The sequence below is a fragment of the Phyllostomus discolor genome, chromosome 10 (genome assembly GCF_004126475.2).
Source record: "Phyllostomus discolor isolate MPI-MPIP mPhyDis1 chromosome 10, mPhyDis1.pri.v3, whole genome shotgun sequence".
Lineage (NCBI taxonomy): Eukaryota > Metazoa > Chordata > Mammalia > Chiroptera > Phyllostomidae > Phyllostomus > Phyllostomus discolor.
Window position 1 is genome coordinate 71951820 of NC_040912.2, and position 21369 is coordinate 71973188.

A 21369-nucleotide genomic window follows, 5' to 3' on the forward strand; every position below is an offset into this window, starting at 1 on the left:
TGTGCTAGTTCAGAGGTAAATTTTAAAAAGATGAGATAGTTTCTTCCTACTCTGCTATTTGCTCATATTTTATAAATATTTGGAAGTAGTTTCACATCTGTACCTGAATATTAAAAATACAATCTGTTTTAACACAGTATAGTTTTATGAGTCATGCATATGAAATAGTACTATTAAGAAAACTTTATAACACAGTGATTACCTGCCTCAAAGGAAATAAAATTATAAAATAATAAGGCCAATTTTTAATTGTGCATAGAACCAGTAATTGTGTATTTAAGGCAATTAAATGATTTATTGAAAATTGGTTAAAAGTAGATTGACAGTGACATTAAAGAATAAAGTGTAATTTATTTGGTGCTACTTTGTGAAATTTTTTATCTACAAATCATCTCGTGATACTATATACAATATACTTTCAATCACAACTCAAACATAAAATAACCTACAAAATCACATGGCTATAATCAATATACAGTGATTACATTTTAAAAAGAAAGACAGTTAGCAATTAATTAAGGTGCAGTAACTTTTTTCAAATAAAATATTAGCACCATACTAGATAAAAATGATCTAAAACTATTGGCTTCCTCATACTTCTTAAATAACTAAATATAAACATCTTTTCAAAGCACAAATATTAATTTGCAAAATCAGTCCTATAGTAGTTAATATTTCTCTTTCTTTTTTCTGCATTTATTTCCCAGTAAGGAAAAGTATGAAGTAAAAACTTTCACAGGGTATGAAAATCAAACAAAAAAAAAATCTAACCAAACCAAATGTCCTTCAGCAATGAGTTCCAACAGAAGCAAAAGTGGACATTTCACGGCGTATGGTGCTAAATGGTGAGAGTTCCAGCTCCGTGGTGTATTCATTGTCATTGTCATCACTGGTCACTGTCGACGACTTCTGAATGCACTCCTCGCAGCAACAGCAGCAGCACTCCATGAAGGCCCGACTGAAGGGTTTGCACAGGCAGAACAGGAGGACCGGCGTGACACAGGACTTAAAGAACAACAGGAACTGGCTGATGATATTGAGAAGGTCCACTGTCTGCTGGGAAACCCCTGTAGCCATGTAGGCAGGTAACAATGTTGCAGATATTTTCAGGAATAATGCAAAAGCCATATAAAATGGTCAAAGCCACCACTGTGCAGTTCATCTGGCTTTCTAGCTGGATCTGCCGCTTATTCCCTCGGCTACAAGCTTTCTCTGCTTTCCGGATTTTCCTTGCGGTCACTAAGGAGCAGGTGATGGTGAAAAGTGTGGGCAAACAGAAGTAACAGCCAAAATACCACCAGAGCCTCGCACTGTCGTAGGTGAGGGCTAAAACATAGATGGTGTCCGGCAGATCAGGAGAGATCTTGATAACGCAGCGCTCCGCAGGAGCTCGGCCGCTGAAGCCCAAATCCTCCTTGCTCAGCTGGCGAAGAACAACTTCCGGAAGAGCCAACAGCAGAGCGCCAACCCATATGACAGCAAGTTTGGCAGTTGTGGAAGAACAGTTTTCAATCATCTCGTAGTACATTTGTACATTGGTGGCAGCTCGGAAGCGGTCTATACACAGAGCACATAAGGTGAAGGTCGTGACTCCAAGAGAAGCAACCTGTGGGAGGAACAAGGAATATGGGTGATCTCACCTGTGGGTGGTAGCAGAAAAAAATCAAACACTAAAGCAATAAATACAGATTGGCGAGTGAGAGAGACAGAGAGAGAGAGGTAATTTCTTGGAATAATAAGGCATGGTAATTTTAGAGCTGAAAGGATCCATAAAGATCATTTAGTCCAATACCATTTTATTAAATAGAGAAAAACACGGAGTCCCCAAGAATTTCAGTCGCCATGAAAATGCCTCCCAGTGGATGACCTAGATAAGGAGTAAGGACAATTGAGTGTATCCTGTGTTCATTAGTGAAAGGACGGCCATATTTTCCAGTGTGAGGGTCAACAGCATGCCTTACACAGAGCAAGCATTCAGGAGCTTATTATTTCCAACGAACTAGATGAGTAGAGATCTCTTCCAATTTCTCCTAAGTGCAAATAAAACTGTTTCCATATTATCTTTCATACAACTATGAAAAACAAGAAAGGACAATTCTCCAGAGGTCAAAATCAAGGAGAGCACAAATTCCAAACAGGTCAGTGACAACCCCCCCGCCCCCCATCCAGCCCCCACCTCCAGCCCATGGGGCATGGTTGCCTTAGGGGCATCTGCCAGTCCTGATGAGATGTCCAAGTCAGTTTTAGTTAGAAGGAGGAGACACAGGTACACAGAGGTAGGAAACAAATCTGCAGTCACCGTGAGTGGGGTTTAGGTCAAAGATCCTTTATTAATGTGGAAATCCCCAAATAGTGATATCTTTATGGGCATAAAGAGAAGAAAAGTTATCAAGCAAGATAGTGGAGAAACTTGTCTGGATTTTAGCCTTTGAATCTGGGTGAACTGGGGAATTGAGAGGGAAGGGAAAATTCTAACCAGGAGCCTGAATGTATGTTGAACTAGAGCCAGAAATCATACCATCTATGTGGTTCAGAGAAACCCAAAATGTAACTTAAAGTTGTCCCAAGCACCACACAAGGGAACACAAAACCTCTCTGAAAGGAGGCACTTTAAAACTAGGCCTTAAAGAAATTACACAGATAAAATTCCAGGAATACGAATTCAAAATTAAAAATCACAATATGCAAGGAACAATCCACCACTATGAGATCATACACCAGAAGAAACAAGTTACAGAATCAGATATAAGTACAGTTACCATAAAATAAATATAATCATCAAGTTTAAAGAAATATGAGATGAGGGAATATCAAAAAAATAGAATATGAAAAAACATGAAAATATGCCCCAAAAAGGAACCAAATAGAATGTCTAAATACTCCCTCCATAGGAAGACTTCAGATCTAAAAACTGATGCTAATGACAGACAGCGCTGTATTCAAAGAGGAATTACTCTTACACACATATGGTCCAGACATCTCAATAAATCAAATCAGAAGTTACAAACCCAAGACACGTATATTTTTTCACACAGAGGTTTTTCCAGGAATATTAATGCATGCTCCTAAGGTAAACATACTGCCATTCAATAATCTATGCATAAAATATTTATTGCACATCATACATACACTCTTATAGGGTACATAAACATGCATTCAACACAGACACACATGTGCTGATCTATGCACAGCACTCTGCTAGATACTGGAGGTATAGGAAAGAATAAGAGGCAGTTTTTTCACTCAGAAGTGGGACGACGGTTCTTAGTGACCATCTGGGAACCTCTCATTTACTCAACTAATTTGGGGGAAATGGGAGTGATTTAATGTTTAATAAACGTGGTCATTGTGTATATATTTAAGCAAGGACAATGAACAGAAGGTAAAGGATTCATGAGGATTAAGACAAAACAGGAGGCTAAAAGAAAACTCCCTATGTGGACGGGATGCTTTGGGGTGCATCCCAGGCACCTGAGTATAGGCACTCACTTTTCCCTCTGCTAGTGTAAATATTTAAGTACAGCTCTAGGTTATGCCTTGGCAAAGTGACAAGGAGAAAATGTTGACAAAAGGAAAACCATTTGTTATAACAATTTTAGCACTCAAAACATGAGTTGTTTATGTTCTACATTCAAGCTGTCACTCTACCCAGAACAATGGCAACTTGCCTTGTGGATTTGTTTTTTGAGAGAAAATAAGTTTATTTTTTAAACAAATTATCCAACTTAAACCCATCAGATAATTACTTTAACCCAGTCTCAGCTACAGGCAAGTTCTAATGGTAGTAACTGTTATAAGAAAGTTCCATCTAAATCCTTATTTTTTTTTAATTTTGTCACTCCAGTTAAGTTTAGAAAAATGTTGTCTGCCTGCGTGATCATCTGTTGTGCTGCATTTTGATGAAAAGCTTGCAGCTTTTTGTAAATGGTTATGCCTATTTTTTTTGTATCAAAAGCATTTTTAACCTGTAAAGTTCTAATTCTCTCCCAGAATTCTTCACGTTACACATCTCCCATAATTTTTTGCAGATTTCTGATAGCTGCCCACTGTTATCCAAATTAAGAAAAGAGAAGAGCTACAGGATTATGTTGTCAAGCATGCATACTAATGAATCAAATTTCCCCTGACTCAGACTCAAAGAATAATTCAGTAGTTCTTTCCCGAACACTTTCTGTATGTAGCTGCTTGTTCAGCAAGAAATCTTCATGGGGTTTCCTCATCTTTCTCGGAAAGGTTGTTTCTTATTCCAGAGGGAAAGAAACCATCCGTGACTTCCAGATAACCTGTGTTTGTGATGACCAGGTGGCAGAAGTCCTTGCTCGGAGAGGGAGCCTGGCTTCCAATTGCCCATGGAATGCTGGGCAGGAGAGAAGTCCTGAGCTCTGCTGCAGCGCCAGTACCCAGCAGGCCTTGTGGATCCTGAGAGTTCCAACATCAAATAGTCTCTCCTCTTCTTAGGCAATACACGTTAGTCAGTGTCTACTACTTTTAATATGAAAAATAAGGACATGGTATCCATGCCCTGACTATTCTACTATTATTGGAGACAATCTGAAAACGAGATATACTGAGAAGTTTAACTGTATGAAAAAATAGGACTAACAAAGATCTAGGTCAGTGCAGAACAAGAGGTCATGACTGAGTTTATAACCACAATTTTTACTTAACAATATCTTCACGAAATTTTAAATAAACACTAGTTAGTATGATAAATATCAATTTAATATGACTTCTACTAAGTCTTCTATTAAGAAAAGAGTCATATTTACATTCACGTTTTGAAAATTAACCTTTAAATTAACAAGTCGCTCACCTTGATGGAAATTTATTTTGCACCTATGCTGAAAACTCAGAATAATTCTTAAAATCATCCCAAGATCATATTATGTTCTTTAATGTCAGTAATTGCCACATTTTGAATGGAAATCTGAGAAGGACTTGGCATTTTCTGAAAGTCTATGTCAAACAGTATTATGTGAAAATTGCAGTATTCTATTTTAGAGATTTTTGAAACTTTACATTCAAATTTTAGTTTTTGAAGTATTTTGATTAATTTTTCTATAAGACTGTAAAACAAAACAAAAAATTCTCAAATTATCAGATACACACACATCCTCAGCAAGGCTTTCTGTGCAGTCTTCACTAAGGCAAGTCTTTGTGTGTGTTTCCCTGTCACTATGGATCCTGAGTCAGCCGACAAACACAGAGCTACAAGGTTTATGCTGTGCACTCTTTCTAAATTACGAGTAATACTTCTATTAGACAGATAGCTTGATGATATAAAAATGCTAGTGCTCTAAGGAGAGGCCATCTCTTAGAGGCTCAAAACATCAATTTTCTTGCTAGTTTTCTATCATTACTTACAAAGAACACACCAGGGATAGCATCTTCTCCCCAATTAATCTCTCTGATTTAAAATTTGAAATCTACAGATTTAAAATCTGGACCAATTATCACAAGCGCTAGCTAGTATTTGCATACCTAACCACAAGTCAGTTGCAAAACATCTCTTGAGACGGAATAGTAATTGAATGTGGGAGGGGTGGACATGTATTAAGATGGGTGTGTTAGACTGCCACTCCTTGGATGTGATAAACTGTGCTGCACATTCACTCTTAATTAGAAAATATTCACTGGCTTCGAAAAGCAAAACAGGGTTTCCTAGGTTCTGTATGTTTCATCTCACATGATAACAAAAGCGGGGGCAAATTTTAAGCCATCAAGATTTACATGCGCTCCAACTTTTTTGCTCAGCAACTCTTCTGCACTGTATTTTATTTAATTAAGATGTTGAGTTCTTCAGCCATATCCCTAAAAGCTTTAGTCCTGAGTCAGAACCTCAGACATGTCTGATCTGTAATCCTCTTGATGATTCATGGATTGAGGGAACCTTCCCAATTTTCTTAGACTAATTTCAGGAAGCTCCTGCACACAGGTTCCTGTTTTCAAACTGTACTTCTCTCTGATACTATTCTCTGCCATCCACATCCAGCTGAAAGGGGGTGAACTGTCCAGGAAGGGAGCTACAGAGAGAGTTTTAAAGGAGCCTCTAAAAAAAATGAAAAAAAACAAAACAAAACAAAACAAAACAAAAACGCTACCCTAAATGCAAAGAGAGCTTACAACGCAGTTGCCACAGCAACCGCAGCCCCATGCCAGTCTTAGGCGTCTACTCACTGCTGCTGTTACTGCCTGCACTGTTCTTACTACAGACAGTTTTCCCGCAAATTCTCTTCTGCATTTCAGTTTCGGGATGTGTGAGAACCAGAAAGGTGCAAAGTCCCTGTGCAGTGCTTTCCCCAATCATTTACAGAAACCTTTAAACATCTGTAAAGAATGAACTGTATACCTCAAAAATTAATTGATAAAAATCATTGGATAATGGATGATGTGCTAATTTATGCTTACTCTGATATGAAATACATCCATGTAATTAAAATTGCTAAATGTTGGGGTAACATGAAAAGATTTCTGTCACAATTTTTAAATATACTTGTTTACATACAGCTCATTAGAAATTCTACCAAGATGAATGGTGCAATTATATGCAATTATAAAACTGTATCATGAATGCTGGATCTTCTGCATTTAATGACCATAGCTCATTGCTAAAATTCAATATCACTATAAAATATGCTCTTGGGAGTAAAGCTGTTAAGCATTAGCTTAGATGTTAGTTCTTTGAAGCAACATCCTGAGAGATGAAATGAGTAAGATGCAATCTCTTATTAATTAAACTGCAATGGGAGGAATAATTAACATCCACAAAAGCAGAACTGTAAACACTTTTAACAGACAAGACTATTAATTTTGAGACTCAACATCAGAGGAGAGCTGGAAGTAGAAATATTTAACTATTGGGGAAATTAAGATATCGAGCATTTTGAGGGGACTGGCATCAAACTAAAAAATCAAGAGTATCAGAAGAAATGACTCTTAAATCGTTCTTGCAAACAGGAGCGCTCTGCTCTTTGTTTCCTAGAGTCACACGCGTAAAGCTCCTTCTACCCTGCCCAGTCAGCACCCGAGCAAGTAGGCTTCTGGTGGCTGCAGCCACCTACAGCAATTGCTCCAAAACACCGACAGGCACAGGGAAAAGTCTGGACCTGAGCCCTCGGGTAGGATAGCAACAGCTCCAGCACCAAGGGTCCTCCCCACTGGCGAAGTCTCTAACGCAAGACAAACCACGTCACACGAAAACTGGGGCCACCATATTCATGTTGCAGTACCTTAAATCCCTGTTCATTCCAAATAACATGAACAAAGAGCATACGGATACTTTATGAAAAGCAGTCACCTGTGAAGATCCTGTGTTAGCTATTGCTCCGTTTCTCAGGCAGAAGCTTACTGCAGACAAGAAGGCATCATGAATGAGAGGAAGCTAGGAAACAGACTACACAGATCACATAAGGTCCCCCTCTCAACTAAGTAAAGAGTATCTTTTACTAAACCTTCTCATAGAAATCAATGATAACCCTGATGGGGGGAAAAAAGACCAGTGTATGTTCAAGCAAAACATATGAAATTAAATCTACATGTTTTAACTACAGCAAAGCAACGGGAATATACTGATTTTTATAAAACAGGAAAATTTCTAACCAAAGTCATGATAACTGTTCTTTAGCCTAACATGTTTTATCTCAAAAAGATGTTTAAGTGCATTTATTTCTGTCCTGTCCTTTGTTTACAAGTAACCAAACAAGGGCATTATTGTTAAGAAAACCCATTCATTTGGGCCATGAATGATTATCTATTATGAGTCTGTGGTTACAGGCCTAACAATTAAGAAAATAGCAGGAGGAGCACCGGGTAGAGTTTTCCTTTGAAAACTCTAAATGGCTTGAGCTTGTCTGCCTTTGGCTTCCTCCTGCATTTTCCACAATCCTATTCCTTTCAGCACTTCAGGGCAACTTCCTCAGGAAGAGACACTTCTTTGAGCAGTCTTGGGGATGGCATGTTTATCAGAGCCACTGTTTATCAGACAGACGTGAACGAGATGGCCTGTATCACAGACTTCATTTCAGAACGCGTGCAAATCATGATGCCTCTGGCAGTGACACACTTCCACTGGTGTTTCCAAACCAGAACAGAGTGAGTGGGAGAGGTGCGCCTCACCCCTCAGGCATGCACCCATCTCCAAACTGATGGAGCCCTTCCCGGCCACTCTTCCACAGTCGGGGAGAAGCTTCGCACCTTTGGCAGTATCACTGAGCTTTAATCTCATACACCCACATGTCATAAATGTCCATTTATTTTAATTGTGCCCAACCTATTTCATCTATACATGGTTCCCAATGTCATGGGGAAAATATTTTGAAGACATTAACTCTCATTATGGCCTCATTCTCTACCGTCCTCTCTGTTGCACAAGCTTGATAACATGCCCTTAATTATTATAAAAACAACTGAGCATGTTTAAAAGCCAATATATCAGCCCCATATTTGTCTTGACTCTATAAATCTTTCTTTACCTTTATACTCTCACCTTGACATAAGGTTTCCTACCAATGGCGACTTCTGACTTTTGTAACACAGTGTATTTCTTATATAGTAGAAAAACAATCATTAACATCTTTGTCCTAAGATGGAAAAGACACCTATTGGAATCAACACGTCTTAAGAAAGTTATGTATTCCATAATCACTGTCGATAATTAGAAATTCATTTCAAAACACTGTATTTCCCCCAAGCCACAGTCCAGTTGTCAAGGCTTAATATCATTATGATGTTTCTAATCAATCTTCAAGTTACTTAGACTTTCTGGTTTTTTACCTCAGGATTCTAATGAATTTCCAAAGAATAGTAAAAAATGGTTACCTCTTTGCCTTGTGCCTAAGGACACTGATTTGCATGATGGCCAACCCACATGAAAACAAAGTTGGAGTTGGCCTCTTCCATGTGTGCTTGGGTAATTATGATTTGAATGATACGGAGACACCACATTTTAAGACAAAATTTCTTTGTATATTTCCTTGGTAGTCTGTTAAGGAAGTAGTACTCTTTCTCATTCAGTCCTCTAGCAAAAGGCAAATATCCCTAAATCTCACATCTTGCTGTGAATTAGTTAATAGGATGTTTTTCCTGTACAGGAGAGGTCTGACCCAAGGAGAAGATTGTAAAGGCAGAAGGAAAGGCAGAAGGTAGAGAATGATGAGGAGGGAGTAAAAACGGTGGCCCTAAGTACAGTCATAGGCGTAATGAAAATGACTCATTCCAGGCAGGGATCAAATCAATGACTTTGGTCTTCTTAATGCTATGTGTGCTGATAAATGACACTGGAAACTATCATAAATTCACATACAAAATATCCTGTCTCAGAAATAAGCCCAGCACTGTGATTACATCCTGTGTTTCATGGACAGTATCTATACCCACTTTGCAAATGGAAAGACCCCGTATTTGAGGTTGCCGCAATCCTATTCTCCACTCCACCTTGAAACTTCGGATGACATCATCTCTTCTGGCACTAAGAATATCATTCTAATTAGGATACTTAAGAGTTAGTCTTGGCAACAATGTTGAGTTAATTATGGTATGTTGGCAGGTCAATTCTTGGGAAGTAAAATGGCAGGGGGGACCCTGGGGATGGGAGCAGAAGTGCAGTGCCAGAGACAAACCTCATGGCATAGAATCCCATCCATCCACCTCCCCACAGCCCACATACCAGACACAGATCCCTGTGCATCCAGCGTGACACTGTTGATTCTGGCTGCAGCACACGGGAAGGGCTATTAAAGGGAAAACATTCTATTAAGGTCCAGGCTGCGTTAAGAGCAAAGGACAAGGTAGACCCACACCTACTCAGCCTTGGGTAGACATATATGCTCAGGTCTATTTTGTTTCTGCAGATATATTTGGTTCCTTTTCACTGTTGAAGGATGCTTTGTTGACATAACCAGATACCTTGGCAGCTCTCAGAAACTCAGGGTAAGTCCTTACTCTTTGTGCTTAAGAGAGTATTACAATTCTTGGAAAAGCATTCCTTGTGCTTCCCTTCACCCTACTCGATAGTAGGGTCTACAGTACCTCTCTTGTTAGCCTTTCTTCCTAGGTTCTCTAAGGTCAAATTGAACAATAGGTATGTCACTGAGATTTTCAGAAGGAAGGGACTCAATTTAATGTACTCTTATTACAGTGCTACATCAGCCAGTCATTCAAGTAAAAGTTTAAAATCTGATTTAATTAATGTCACTATGATTTTTAATAAGGACAAATAATTCCAAATCAGAGATGGTTATCTCAGTGTTATATTCTAAATAATAATTAAATATTTAAGAATATTTAGAATAATTCTATTTTCTAAATGAAATGTCTAGGACTCTCCTATCTATCCAATTATTTTGCCAATTATTCTTATGAGTCTCCTATCTCAGGAAAGACTGAGAAAACAAGAATGGAAGAATTAAGATTTTCATAGTTATAACTTTTCACCACAGACCAAGGCTGTATGGCATTTATGAAAATGAACTGTAAAAATATCATTCAAAAAGAATGAGGGAGAACAGTTTTTTACTTGAATTGTTCTATCTTTGGTCATAACCAAGTGCAATTGTGAGCTGACCCATTCCAGGGCCATTTCTGAACTTTCATAAGGTTTAAATCTTTTTTAAACCTTGTTTAAATCTTTATTATAGTATTCACCACATGGTAAAACATTACTTTACTTTCTTATAAACGTTAGTAGCAGTAACTCATCTGTGCTTATCTTGGACATTTTTTCAGCTCTTCCATTCCCTCTTCCACTCCTGTCCACTCCTAACATAGTGTCTATCATAGAAAAAAAACAATAAATGTTTGATGAATGGATGTATAGTGAATAAGTGAATGAATGATGACATACATGGAAAAGGTTTATAGGAAATGAATTATTCAAACTGTTCTTTCATCAGTTGTTGGGTGCAGCTATTTTATATGTAATCCCTAAAAGCTGAGTGTCAACTAATATTTCTAGAAGAGAAGTAAAGAAAAGTCACGTTCCTGTTTATAACTCATTGTCAAGCTTTAGAAAGGATGGCATTCTTAATATAATCAATAGTTAAGAAGATTATTTCAATTGCATGTTTGAATGTCATAAAGCTTTTATTTCTTGTGCGGGACCCAAATTCAGTAAACTTCACCGTACACTGTTCACCATGAAGTTATAAAAAAGAGCGTACTCTGTAGCTTCTTTCCCTTTCTGCAGGAGTTATCAGCTACATATTTTCATTTGCATGGGAATGCAGAAAATGAGTACAAAGGGATTAAGGGGAAGTCATAAAATATTTGTTAAGTACTATTCACACACACTGAGTCTATTTTCCCTGAGAATATTATTAGTAACTTTCAAATTGCTCATAAAACTGTATGTTTCCACTTAAAAGTCCATTAGAATACCTAATGGCTACTCCACCACTCAGGCAAATTTACCATCTGCCGTGATAGACGTGCTATCATTTGAATGTAGAGGTTCTAGGGGCATCTGTGTAGAATCCCATACCTGTGTGGTACCATCATCTTCAGCTTCCAAAATCATCCTTTCTTACCCGTCAGTGCGAACTATAATCTAAAGCAATGAAAGGGCCATTTGTTTCATCCAGTTTAAAACCACTATTTCTAAAGCCACTGGAAAATCTGGCTCTTTTCATCACAAGAGATTCCAGACGTTTCACAAATCTTCCTTAGTCCTGAGGCCCTGGTGAGATGCATTCTCTTTATTCATTTTTCACCTTCATCTACGAATCTTGTATCCCAGTGAAATAAAATTTTAAAAAACACAGTTGGAAATGGGAGTATCTTAGAACTATTTGATGTCTTCTGCCCCTACCACACGCCATAAAGGTGTGCATTCTTTAAACTAAGATAGAGTCTATATAATTCAAAGCCTCCAGTTAAGATCCAAACAGGTATTTAGCTGTGGATCTGGATCAGATGGTACATTGACTCTGGTTGGCTTACACCAAATAATGAGCAAAGAGGCCTTTCAGTTGCTACATTCAATGCTTGAATTATTTGGCTTTAACCTTTTTTAGATCCTTAAGGGAATGGTGTGATAGGGAACACCTGTGCCATTCTCCTACTGTAACCCACAGCCAGACCTCCACTCCATCTCTCCCTCTCCCTCTCCCTCTCTCTCTCTCTCCCTCTCTCTCTCCCCCCTGGCTCCCTGGTTCCCTCTCTCCCTCCCTCCCCCACCCTCCCTCTATTGCTTTGAGTATAGTTTTTCTCTGATGACTATCTCATAAACCAGTTTAAAATAATGTATCTGTTAGGATGGCTACCACCCATCCATATTTCCTTCTCTCCTACTCCCCTTTTTTACCACACTATCTCCCTTTGGTCCTTATGGGACTTATCACTAGGCCACAAAGGCATCATAATCCTGGAATAAGTTATCAACTACAACAGTTCCTAGTATATTTCTGTTCAAATCAATATTAAATATGATTTAAACAATCTCCCTCTCTGGTGAGAAATCCTGGAAGCCGGGTGCTCTCGTCAGGCCTTATGACAACAAGTTAAAATAAAGAGTGGAGTGCCAACTGCAAAGATCTGTAACTTGTGCTAAAAAAAAATGTCTCCTTTTTTTTATGCACACCCACCTCTCCCCAAAATTCCACTACCCCCGTAAGATTATGCTAATACATTGTAGAAAATAAATCTGGCTGAAAAGGAAAAGAAGGCAAAAGAGAAGATGGGGGAGAAAATTTGTAAAGATCAGTAAAAATAAATTGTGGTTACTATGGAAAACAGTGTGGAGATTTCTGAAAAAAATTCAAGATAGAACTACCATATGATCTAGCAATTCCACTTTGGAGAAATTCGCTAAAGAACACAAAGGCACTAACCTGAAAAAGATATGTGTACCTTCATATTTACTCTGGCATTAATTACAATAGCCAAGATACAGAAACAACCTAAGTATCTACTACCAGATGAATGGATAAAGAAGGTGTGGTACATATACACAAATGGAATATTATTCAGCCATGAAAAAGAATAAAATCTTGCCATTTGCAACAACATGGATGGGTCTTGAGGGCATTATGCTAAGTGAAATAAGTCAGATAGAAAGACAAATACTGTATAATCTCACTTATATGAGGATTCTAAAAAATAAAAACAAAAAAAAAACCCAAAACACAAACCAAGTTCATAAATACAGAGAACTGGTTTGATGGTTGCCAGAAGCAGGACAAGGGGGTGGGGTGAAAAAGATGGCTGTAGGGGGTCAAAAGGTTCAAACTTCCAGTTACAAAACAAACGAGTCACAAATGCAATGTACAACATGGTGAAAATAGGTAATATTAATGTATCACATATTTGAAAGCTGCCAAGAAAGTAGATCCTAAAAGTTTTCACCATAAGAAAAAAAGGCTTAACTACGTAGGGTAAGAGATATTAACTAAATTTACTGTGGTGGCCGTCTCACAATGTATACAAACATCGAATCATTATGTTGTACACCTGAAACTAATATAATGTTATATGTCAATTATACCTCAACAAAAATAAAAACTAAAAATTGTGGATAAAATTTTTAAATAACTCAAAAATATTAAAAATAAAAACACTGGAAAAAAGCAAAACACATTACAAGACCAGAGAATTAAACTAGAAGACGAAATACAAATGAAAGTACAGTATACATTTTAAAGAAATGCTTAGAATTAGAAAATGAAAATTAAAACGCATACATAATAAATACCGTCACAACTCACAGGTCTCATTAAACTAACCAAATTTTTTCTATTTTTTTCCTGAGTTCGGATGGGATTCTTTTCAAGTATTTTTTTACGAATTTTGGTAAATTGTTTTTTTTCCCCAGCTTTTTTTTCTGTCTTCATTATTGTTTTTTCCCCCTAATGATAAAGGTTTCTACATGACCAATACATTTAAGATAAGTCAATACATTCCTCTGGCATTGGGGTAAGTCTCCTGTTCACTTTACCGTTTACTTTTGTCTCTTTACATATGTCAATTTCTTCTGCATCATTCAAACAATCAGACATTTTAAATTGAAATTGACCTAGAAAAGGCATATGGTCGACACATATTCTCTAATATAAATTCAACAACCTGCTCTGCAATTCAAAATTGAACGGCCTACCAAATAAATTAGATATTTCAAAGCTACTTGGGGACAAGAGAAATCCTGGATCCTGGTAGAGTAGCAACAGCTGATTTAGGAAGCATGGAATGATTCTGCATCTGATCCCTGCCAGGTTAACAGAGGGTCTTATTTACTGTCTCTTGCCTTGGTCCTTCTAAGTAGGTACTGTTTTCTGTTTATTTATCCCCTAGCTTTAAGCCCTGAAACAATGTTGAACATAGTGTCACTGGCCCTGGTGCCAGACAGGATCAGGAGCTCAGGAATATTTACAGTTTCCCTTCTTCTGCTTCCATAAATGAAATAGGCACTATGAATGGAGGTAATCAAGGGCCAGCTGGCTAAAAACCCAACTGGCAACAAAGCACTTGGGCTCCTTCCAAGAGCTGGTGTTTAAAGAGAGGCCATTTAAAGAGCAAATTCCAACTCCCATAATTAGGGTGCAGGACACTAGCTTTAGGATAAAACAGTCAAGTTTTACTCAGAAAGATTTTTGTTTCTTAAAGTTAGAATCTATTACTTGCTCCTAGTCAAGAAATTTTCTAGTCTTAGTGTTAATTCCTTACACCCTCACGAATGGCAAACATATATACTTTGAGAATATTAAATACATTCTGTGTCCTGTTGGCCAAAGTGTCATTTTTGCTTGAGCTCATTCATACAAAATAAATAAAATTGTTAAGGAATTGAGAAGGAAACAGAAAACATGAGAATTTAGATGGGACACAGGGCAGACAGTCAAAGACACAAACTAATTTAGGAGGTCATTAATATATCTTGAGGCCAACTGACAAAAAAGGGCAGATTCCTTTATTAAATAAAATATTACTCCTACTTTGATATTTTTTTTTAAAAATGCAATATTTTTTCAGGGGGAAAAATCATGTTGGAGCCTAGAAATCTAGTAGAGAAACGACAAGTTATTTTCTTGTTGGTTCTGATAATGACAACTGTGCACTGGCCATTTATTAAGTCTAGAATCTCTGCTAGGTGCCAAGTCAGAAATATATGCGATACCATATTCAGAGAGATAAATTTTAAATCTAAATAACTCTACACATGAGATCATAAGTATTGCACAATCTGGGAGCAGATGAGTTTGAAGGTGAGTGAACAAAGTTACCCTTCTCAAATAGAAAGACAGACAGATAGATAGATAGATAGATCATAGATGGACAAACAGATAGATGCATAAATAATTGGCACGAGAAATAAAGGAAGGACCCAGAAAACAAAGTGAAAGGATTTAAAGGGGTTCAGCAGCCAGGTAGGTGCGTGGAGCAGCAGCTCCGATGCTTATACATCCTGGAAATGAGTAAGACCAGTAGCTGGAGACCCCCTGCATGGCATTACCTCGATGTAGGGCACGATCTTGCAGGAGAAGTCCTCCAGCAGCCACTTCTTCGTCAGCTCGTGAAAGATGACGAGTGGAAGGCAAAAGAAGATGATGAGAAAGTCCCAGAAGGCCAGGTTGGCCAAGAGGGAGTTGGAGATGCTCCGCATGTAGTAGTTATGACACACTATGCACATCACCGCCAGGTTGCCAATGATGCCAGTTCCAAAGATCACCACCGACAAACACATGACCGCATAGGCTCCGTACGACTCCTGGGTCAGCGGGTAGAAGGGGTTCTTCAGTCGCAAGCGCCGGTTCGTGCTGTTTCCCCGGCGGGGGTCCCCGCGTTCGTGGACCTCTTCACCTGAGGACCCATTGTGGGCCAGCGCCCTCCCGGGGGGTGCAATCATCCGCCCTTCGTGCCCCGATGGTCCACTGACAGTCTTGGGTAGGGGGTCCCGGTGGGAACCTTGGTGTTTCCCGGTTCTCCATGGCCAGTAATAAAGGTCGCTGGCTCCGGGTTCCGTCTTCACACTCGGCTCCTGGCTGCGCCCAGAAATGCCAGCGCCTCTCGGACCCTTCTCCTTTTCCTCTGAGGTCTGAAGGAAGAGTTGGAGAGCCGAGGGGTTCCCTCTCCCCAAAGTTCCAGGGGGCTCCTGATCCCGGGCAACTTTCCACCTCCAGGCGCCCGGCGGCCTGGCTGGAGGTCCCGAGGGCTCCGTTGCCGACGCCTCCGCCCATCTGCCAGCACCTGGGTCACCACCCCGGGCCGCGGGTAGGTCCCACGAGGACGTCTCACGTACCGCTGCCTCCTGCTTCCCCTCTCGGGGCTCACGCATTAGCAGAAGGTCTTCTCCTTCAGAATTACCCGGTCCCCAAGCGTCCCTGCTGCGAAGCTGGTTCAGTGCAGATGAACACCTTTTCCCCAGACAAGTTTTGTTCCTAGGCGCAGGGGCGGACCCGAGGGCAGCGGAGACAGAAACCTTGAGCAGAAGCAGGAGCAGAAGCAGAAGCTGCAGCCGCGAGGTGCGGGTGAAAGGCGCGCCCAGGGCCCGCATGGCTCCGTGAGGGCGCACCCGGCAGCCGCGGCTCCCGTTCAGGACCGACACCTGCTGCCCAAGTTACTGCTGAGAGTTGGACACATGTCACTTACCCCCGCCCCGGCAGCGGGGGACGGGAGATTACGGGGAGGTTGGGGGATGGGTCCTGGGGTCACAACCCTCCCGCTCTACCATGCACTGACGTCCTGTGCATTTCTCAGCCAAAACCAGCCCCAGCACTGCGTATCCCCAAGGTTCGGAGAGACTCTCCGCTCCCGGTGGCTGACCTTGAAAAGTTGCAACCAACACCTGACTGTTGATTAAATGTTGCGACTGGGAGAAGCCAGGACGGACGAAGCCCCACGCTCCTCCCTGCCTTTGGGTGATTGCCTTCTTGGTAACAGTTGCCCTGCCTATTTACATCCTTCCGATACCGCTTTATCCAGTAGCGAGCCGAGGTGAACTAAGGGGAAAGAAGTTCCCCTCCTGATGACTAAGTAGCTGCAAGCCCGTTCCCGGTTCGCCGGAAACAGGTTGCAAAGCAGCCAGATGCAGCGCAGATGCGCCCTGGAAACTCTTGCCCCGCTAAACCCAGCGACTAGCGAGGCTACGGCTGGCGAGGAGAAGCGGGGTTCGAAACCCGCAGTTACTGACAAAGTTGCTTCTCCTGCTTGAAGTTGACAGGGGGCGGCGCGGGCTGCTTGGCGGCGTGTCCGGGCCTCGCAGAAATCGGTGGTGGGGGTGGGGAGAGCGGGCACTGCTCCTCCGCGGACGGTGAGGGCGGCCACAGGGGCTCGTTGTTGCTACAGCGGGCGCAGCCCGGGCGGAGAGTGTGGTGCCTGGAACCGCCGCGGGCGAGGCGGTGCGGGGCCGAGAAGGGGGAGGTGGCCTGGCCTCTCCCCGCCGTTCCGCCGCTGCGCGCGCCGGCCACACGGAGCGCTCAGCTCTCTGCCTTCTCCCTTTCCTCTTCCTCCTCCGACAGATGCTGGTTTGGGGGGCGATTGGATCCCCTGGTGGTTTACGACTCAGTAATCCCACACACGTCTCATTCAAGGCCTTTGTAGCGGCTTTCACTCCAAGGAGCTGGGAGCAGTAAAGGGAAAAGGGCGGAGGCGCGGATCCGGCGCTGCTCTGGGCTTGGGATGGGCGGGACACCTTAATTCCCCAGCTGTCGGAACCCGCCGGACCGGTCCAGAGTTGAAAAAGGGAAAGACCCTGTGGATCGCTACCCGTCCGCTGCGGCCAGTGCGCATGCTCAGGCTTGGGGCCCCAGCTGTAGCGAAGTGAGGCGGTCACCTCCTTAGGTATTCCTGGAGAGAAAGGAAGCTCTGAGGTTTCAGTCTCAGAGAAGGAGCAGTTTAGAGAATGGGAGGCAGAGTGAGGATGCTCAGTATCCACCATTACCTCTAACTCCGAGTTAGGAAGCGCTCTACCAGGGATTCCTTAGAACCCTTCAAAGCACAATGAAAGTAGCTTTGTTTGATGAAGCAGCGGGAAATGATAGATAGGGAAGAATTAACTTGAACGAAATTCTCAGCATGGCTGACCTTGACTTTCCAGGCTCTATGATAAACCCCACACTCTAGCCATAGCTGTGAGGGTGTAGTTTTTGAAGTAGACAAATACCATACAAGCTGATGAAGGGAGGGAATGTAATAATGAAAGAAACACATTTTGAAATGGGGGGAAGCAACATGTAGAGAGATGGTATAAAATACAATGAAAAATATGTTCATAGAATAACGGTCCTCCAAAAGATGTCCACATCCTACCTCCTAATACCCATGCAAATGGCAACAGGGCCTTCGCAGACGTCGTTGTTAAAGATTTTGAGGTGGGCGAGTATCATGCATGCTCCAGGTGGGCCCTTGAGTTCACAGGGAAAGGCGGAAAGTTAAACTAAAGTAGAGCTGTGAGCCAAGTAATGCCGGCAATCCACAGACGTTGGAAAAGGCCCTGCTTGCTCGTGTTAAGACTTCTGACCTCCAGAACTGTAAAATAGTAGGTTTGTGTTGTTTTAACCCACTAGGTTTGTGGTAATTTGTTGCAGCAACGATAGTAAACTAATATACTAATTAATCTGAAAATGTAGACAAGAACAATTTTATAGAAAAACACGAACTACCAAAAATAGCTCAAGAAGGGGTTTTTTAGAAACCTAAGAACTGTTCCATTAAAGAAATCAAATCATTCATCATGATCCCCCTACAAGAAAGCGCTAGGCCATAACAAATCCAAAGGAATAAATACACCTATACAAAATGTTTGATAGTTTCCCAGTTCATTTCATGAAGTCAAAATAACCTTAATATCAAAATCAGATAACGATAGAAAGAGAAAAATAGGCTTATTTACTTATACATTAAGTTATTCATTTATATCCACTAATTGATTATATCATATGCATTAATTCAGTAAACAAATATTCTGTTCAAATGATGTAGGGTAGTTTAATGAACAAATAAAGGTCTGCTCTCTCTGAATTTATTTTCTCTTGGGGGAAATTGGCAATAAACAGTTAAACAAATAAATGTATAATGGCAGATGATGATAAGTGCTATGGAAAAAAGAATGGAGGGTAAGGTAATACAGTAATTAATGGGGAAAGCCTGTCCCTTTGTAAAGATGGTAGTGAAAGCTTTTATAATATGGTGGGGTTTTCTTAGTACTTACACACTTATATCCAATAATCCCAAAGAAAAGCCTGACAAATCAAATCTAATACCTCCTGTTTTTTTTCAATATAGCATATACTAGGGTTTATCCTAGGAATGCCAGGATACTTTACACTTAGAACATTTTGATAATAATCTATGAAATGGAGATTATTCAATAATCTATGAAATGGAAGAACAAGATATATTTCTGAAGGACAAAAATATATCTTAACAGATGCAGGAGAAACATTTGGTTAAATTCGATCATCATTCATTTTTAAAACGGGTAGCAAACTATAAATAAAGACGTTTCCTTAATAAAATAAGTGTTAACTAATAAAATACAGCAAGCAATGTGCAAATATCAAAAATATCAGAACACAACGTGGAATACCTCTTCTATAATCAGTGCCATACTGGAAGTACTTAACAATAAAGTAAGACAAGAATAAGAAATGAATGTAGAGAAATAAAACTGGTGCCATTTGTAGATGAGCTAGACCTATGTACAAAACCTAAAGAGAATTAAGCTTGTACAGTTACCAGTTGTTCCTCACCAGATATCAAAGCTAATAGCTACAGAAATGAGAACAGTATTATGTTGGCATAGGGATGGCCAAATTGACCACTGAAATAGGACAGAAAATAAGGAATTGTGCATAAACTTACATGGGAATTTAATATAACAAGGAATATGCCCTTACAAATGGTAAGAATGGTTGGACTAGAGTAAAAAGAGCCTAAAAATAGTACTGAAAAAATGGCACTGAAAAAGTTGACAATCCATATAAGGGAAAATAAAATTATATTTCTTTCTTCATACTTTGTATTTAAAAATGTGTCAGATTAAAGACCCTTATATAAAACCTAAGTATTTAAAACTTGGAGAAGGAATTTTAAGAAAATATTTATCTCAGAGTAAGAAATATTTGATAACTAAGACTCAAGAAGCAAAAGTATAACAAAGAATGATAAGCATGTCTACCTTAAAACTTTACATTTCCAAACAAAAGAGGACATCAACGGCAAACTTAAAATCAAGCCACAAGTTGGAACAGACTGTAGGATGGGAGTAGTGAGGTCTGAAGCTAGCTCCTCAGGAGAGGAAGCCCAGTTCAAGCCAGTCTTTCAAAGATATGAAACAATGTTATGGTGCAGTTTACAGCTGCCTGCTGGAATAAAATAAGCACCCAAAGCACTTGCTTGGACCCGAGTTATTGTTATGTAAGTGATCATAACAAAACAATATCATGCATATTAATTTGTGTGCAGATTGATGAAAGTCCTGAGGTGGCTTGCCAAGGGGCTCCCCCAGCAGCATCCCAGTTTGCTCTGGGACTGAGAGGGGCAGGTGTCATGGGCACACAGCAAGTATGCTGTAATCCTTGAGGTTCTTTACCACCATTTTATCATTTTCTCTCCAATAAACCACATTCCACAGAGATGTTGGAATTTACGTTTTGTCCCACAGAAAAAAGGAGTGGTATCTAATATCTACAAAAACATGTATAAATTGATAAGGACAAAAGAGACTACTTAGGGGAAAAAATGGACAAAGGACAGGATCAGCAATTTCACAAAAGAGGAAATTCAAATGGCTAATAAAACTGTGGAAAGATGCTCAGTCTCAATAATTAGAGAACTACAAATTACCATAATAATTCAATGCTACTTCATCTCCATTAGACAGGCAAAACTTAAAGAGAATGACAATATCCAACTGATGAAGAGGATCGGAAGAAATGAGAGCTCTGTATCCTGCTCTTGGAGGAGAGGGTAATTTGTCAACACCCAAAAAGTTGATAGTATTTACACCTTCTGAACCTGAAATAATATGCCTAAATATGAACTCTTAGGAGCTCTTGTAGGTGGGCATAAGAAAATCTCTACACTTGATTTTAAAAATAAGAAGAATGACCTGGCTGGCATAGCTCAGTGGATTGGGCGCGGGCTGGGAACCAAAGTGTCCCAGGTTCGATTCCCAGCCAGGGTACATTCCTGGGTTGCAGGCCATGACCCCCAGCAACCACACATTTATGTTTCTCTCTCTCTCTCTATCTCCCTCCCTTTCCTCTCTAAAAATAAATACATAAAATCTTTAAAAATAATAAGAAGAAGAACCCCCAGTATAGCTAAGTGTGTTGGGAGTCCTCCTGCAAACTGATAGGTTACTCATTGGATTCCTGGTCAGAGCTCATGCCTGAGTTGCTGGCCAGGTTTCTGGTTGGTGGTGTGTGTGAGAGGCAGCCC

General features: G+C 40.3%; 1 protein-coding gene across 1 annotated transcript; it reads right to left on the minus strand.

The window, feature by feature from the left end:
- Positions 1–271: 271 nt before the first annotated feature.
- GPR37 (G protein-coupled receptor 37) lies at positions 272–17150 on the minus strand. The gene is given in 3 exon segments (XM_028526083.2): positions 272–1083; positions 1085–1606; positions 15440–17150. Coding segments are annotated over 3 exon segments (1860 nt in total). The 5' UTR covers positions 16481–17150; the 3' UTR covers positions 272–786.
- Between the last annotated feature and the right edge of the window lie 4219 nt (positions 17151–21369).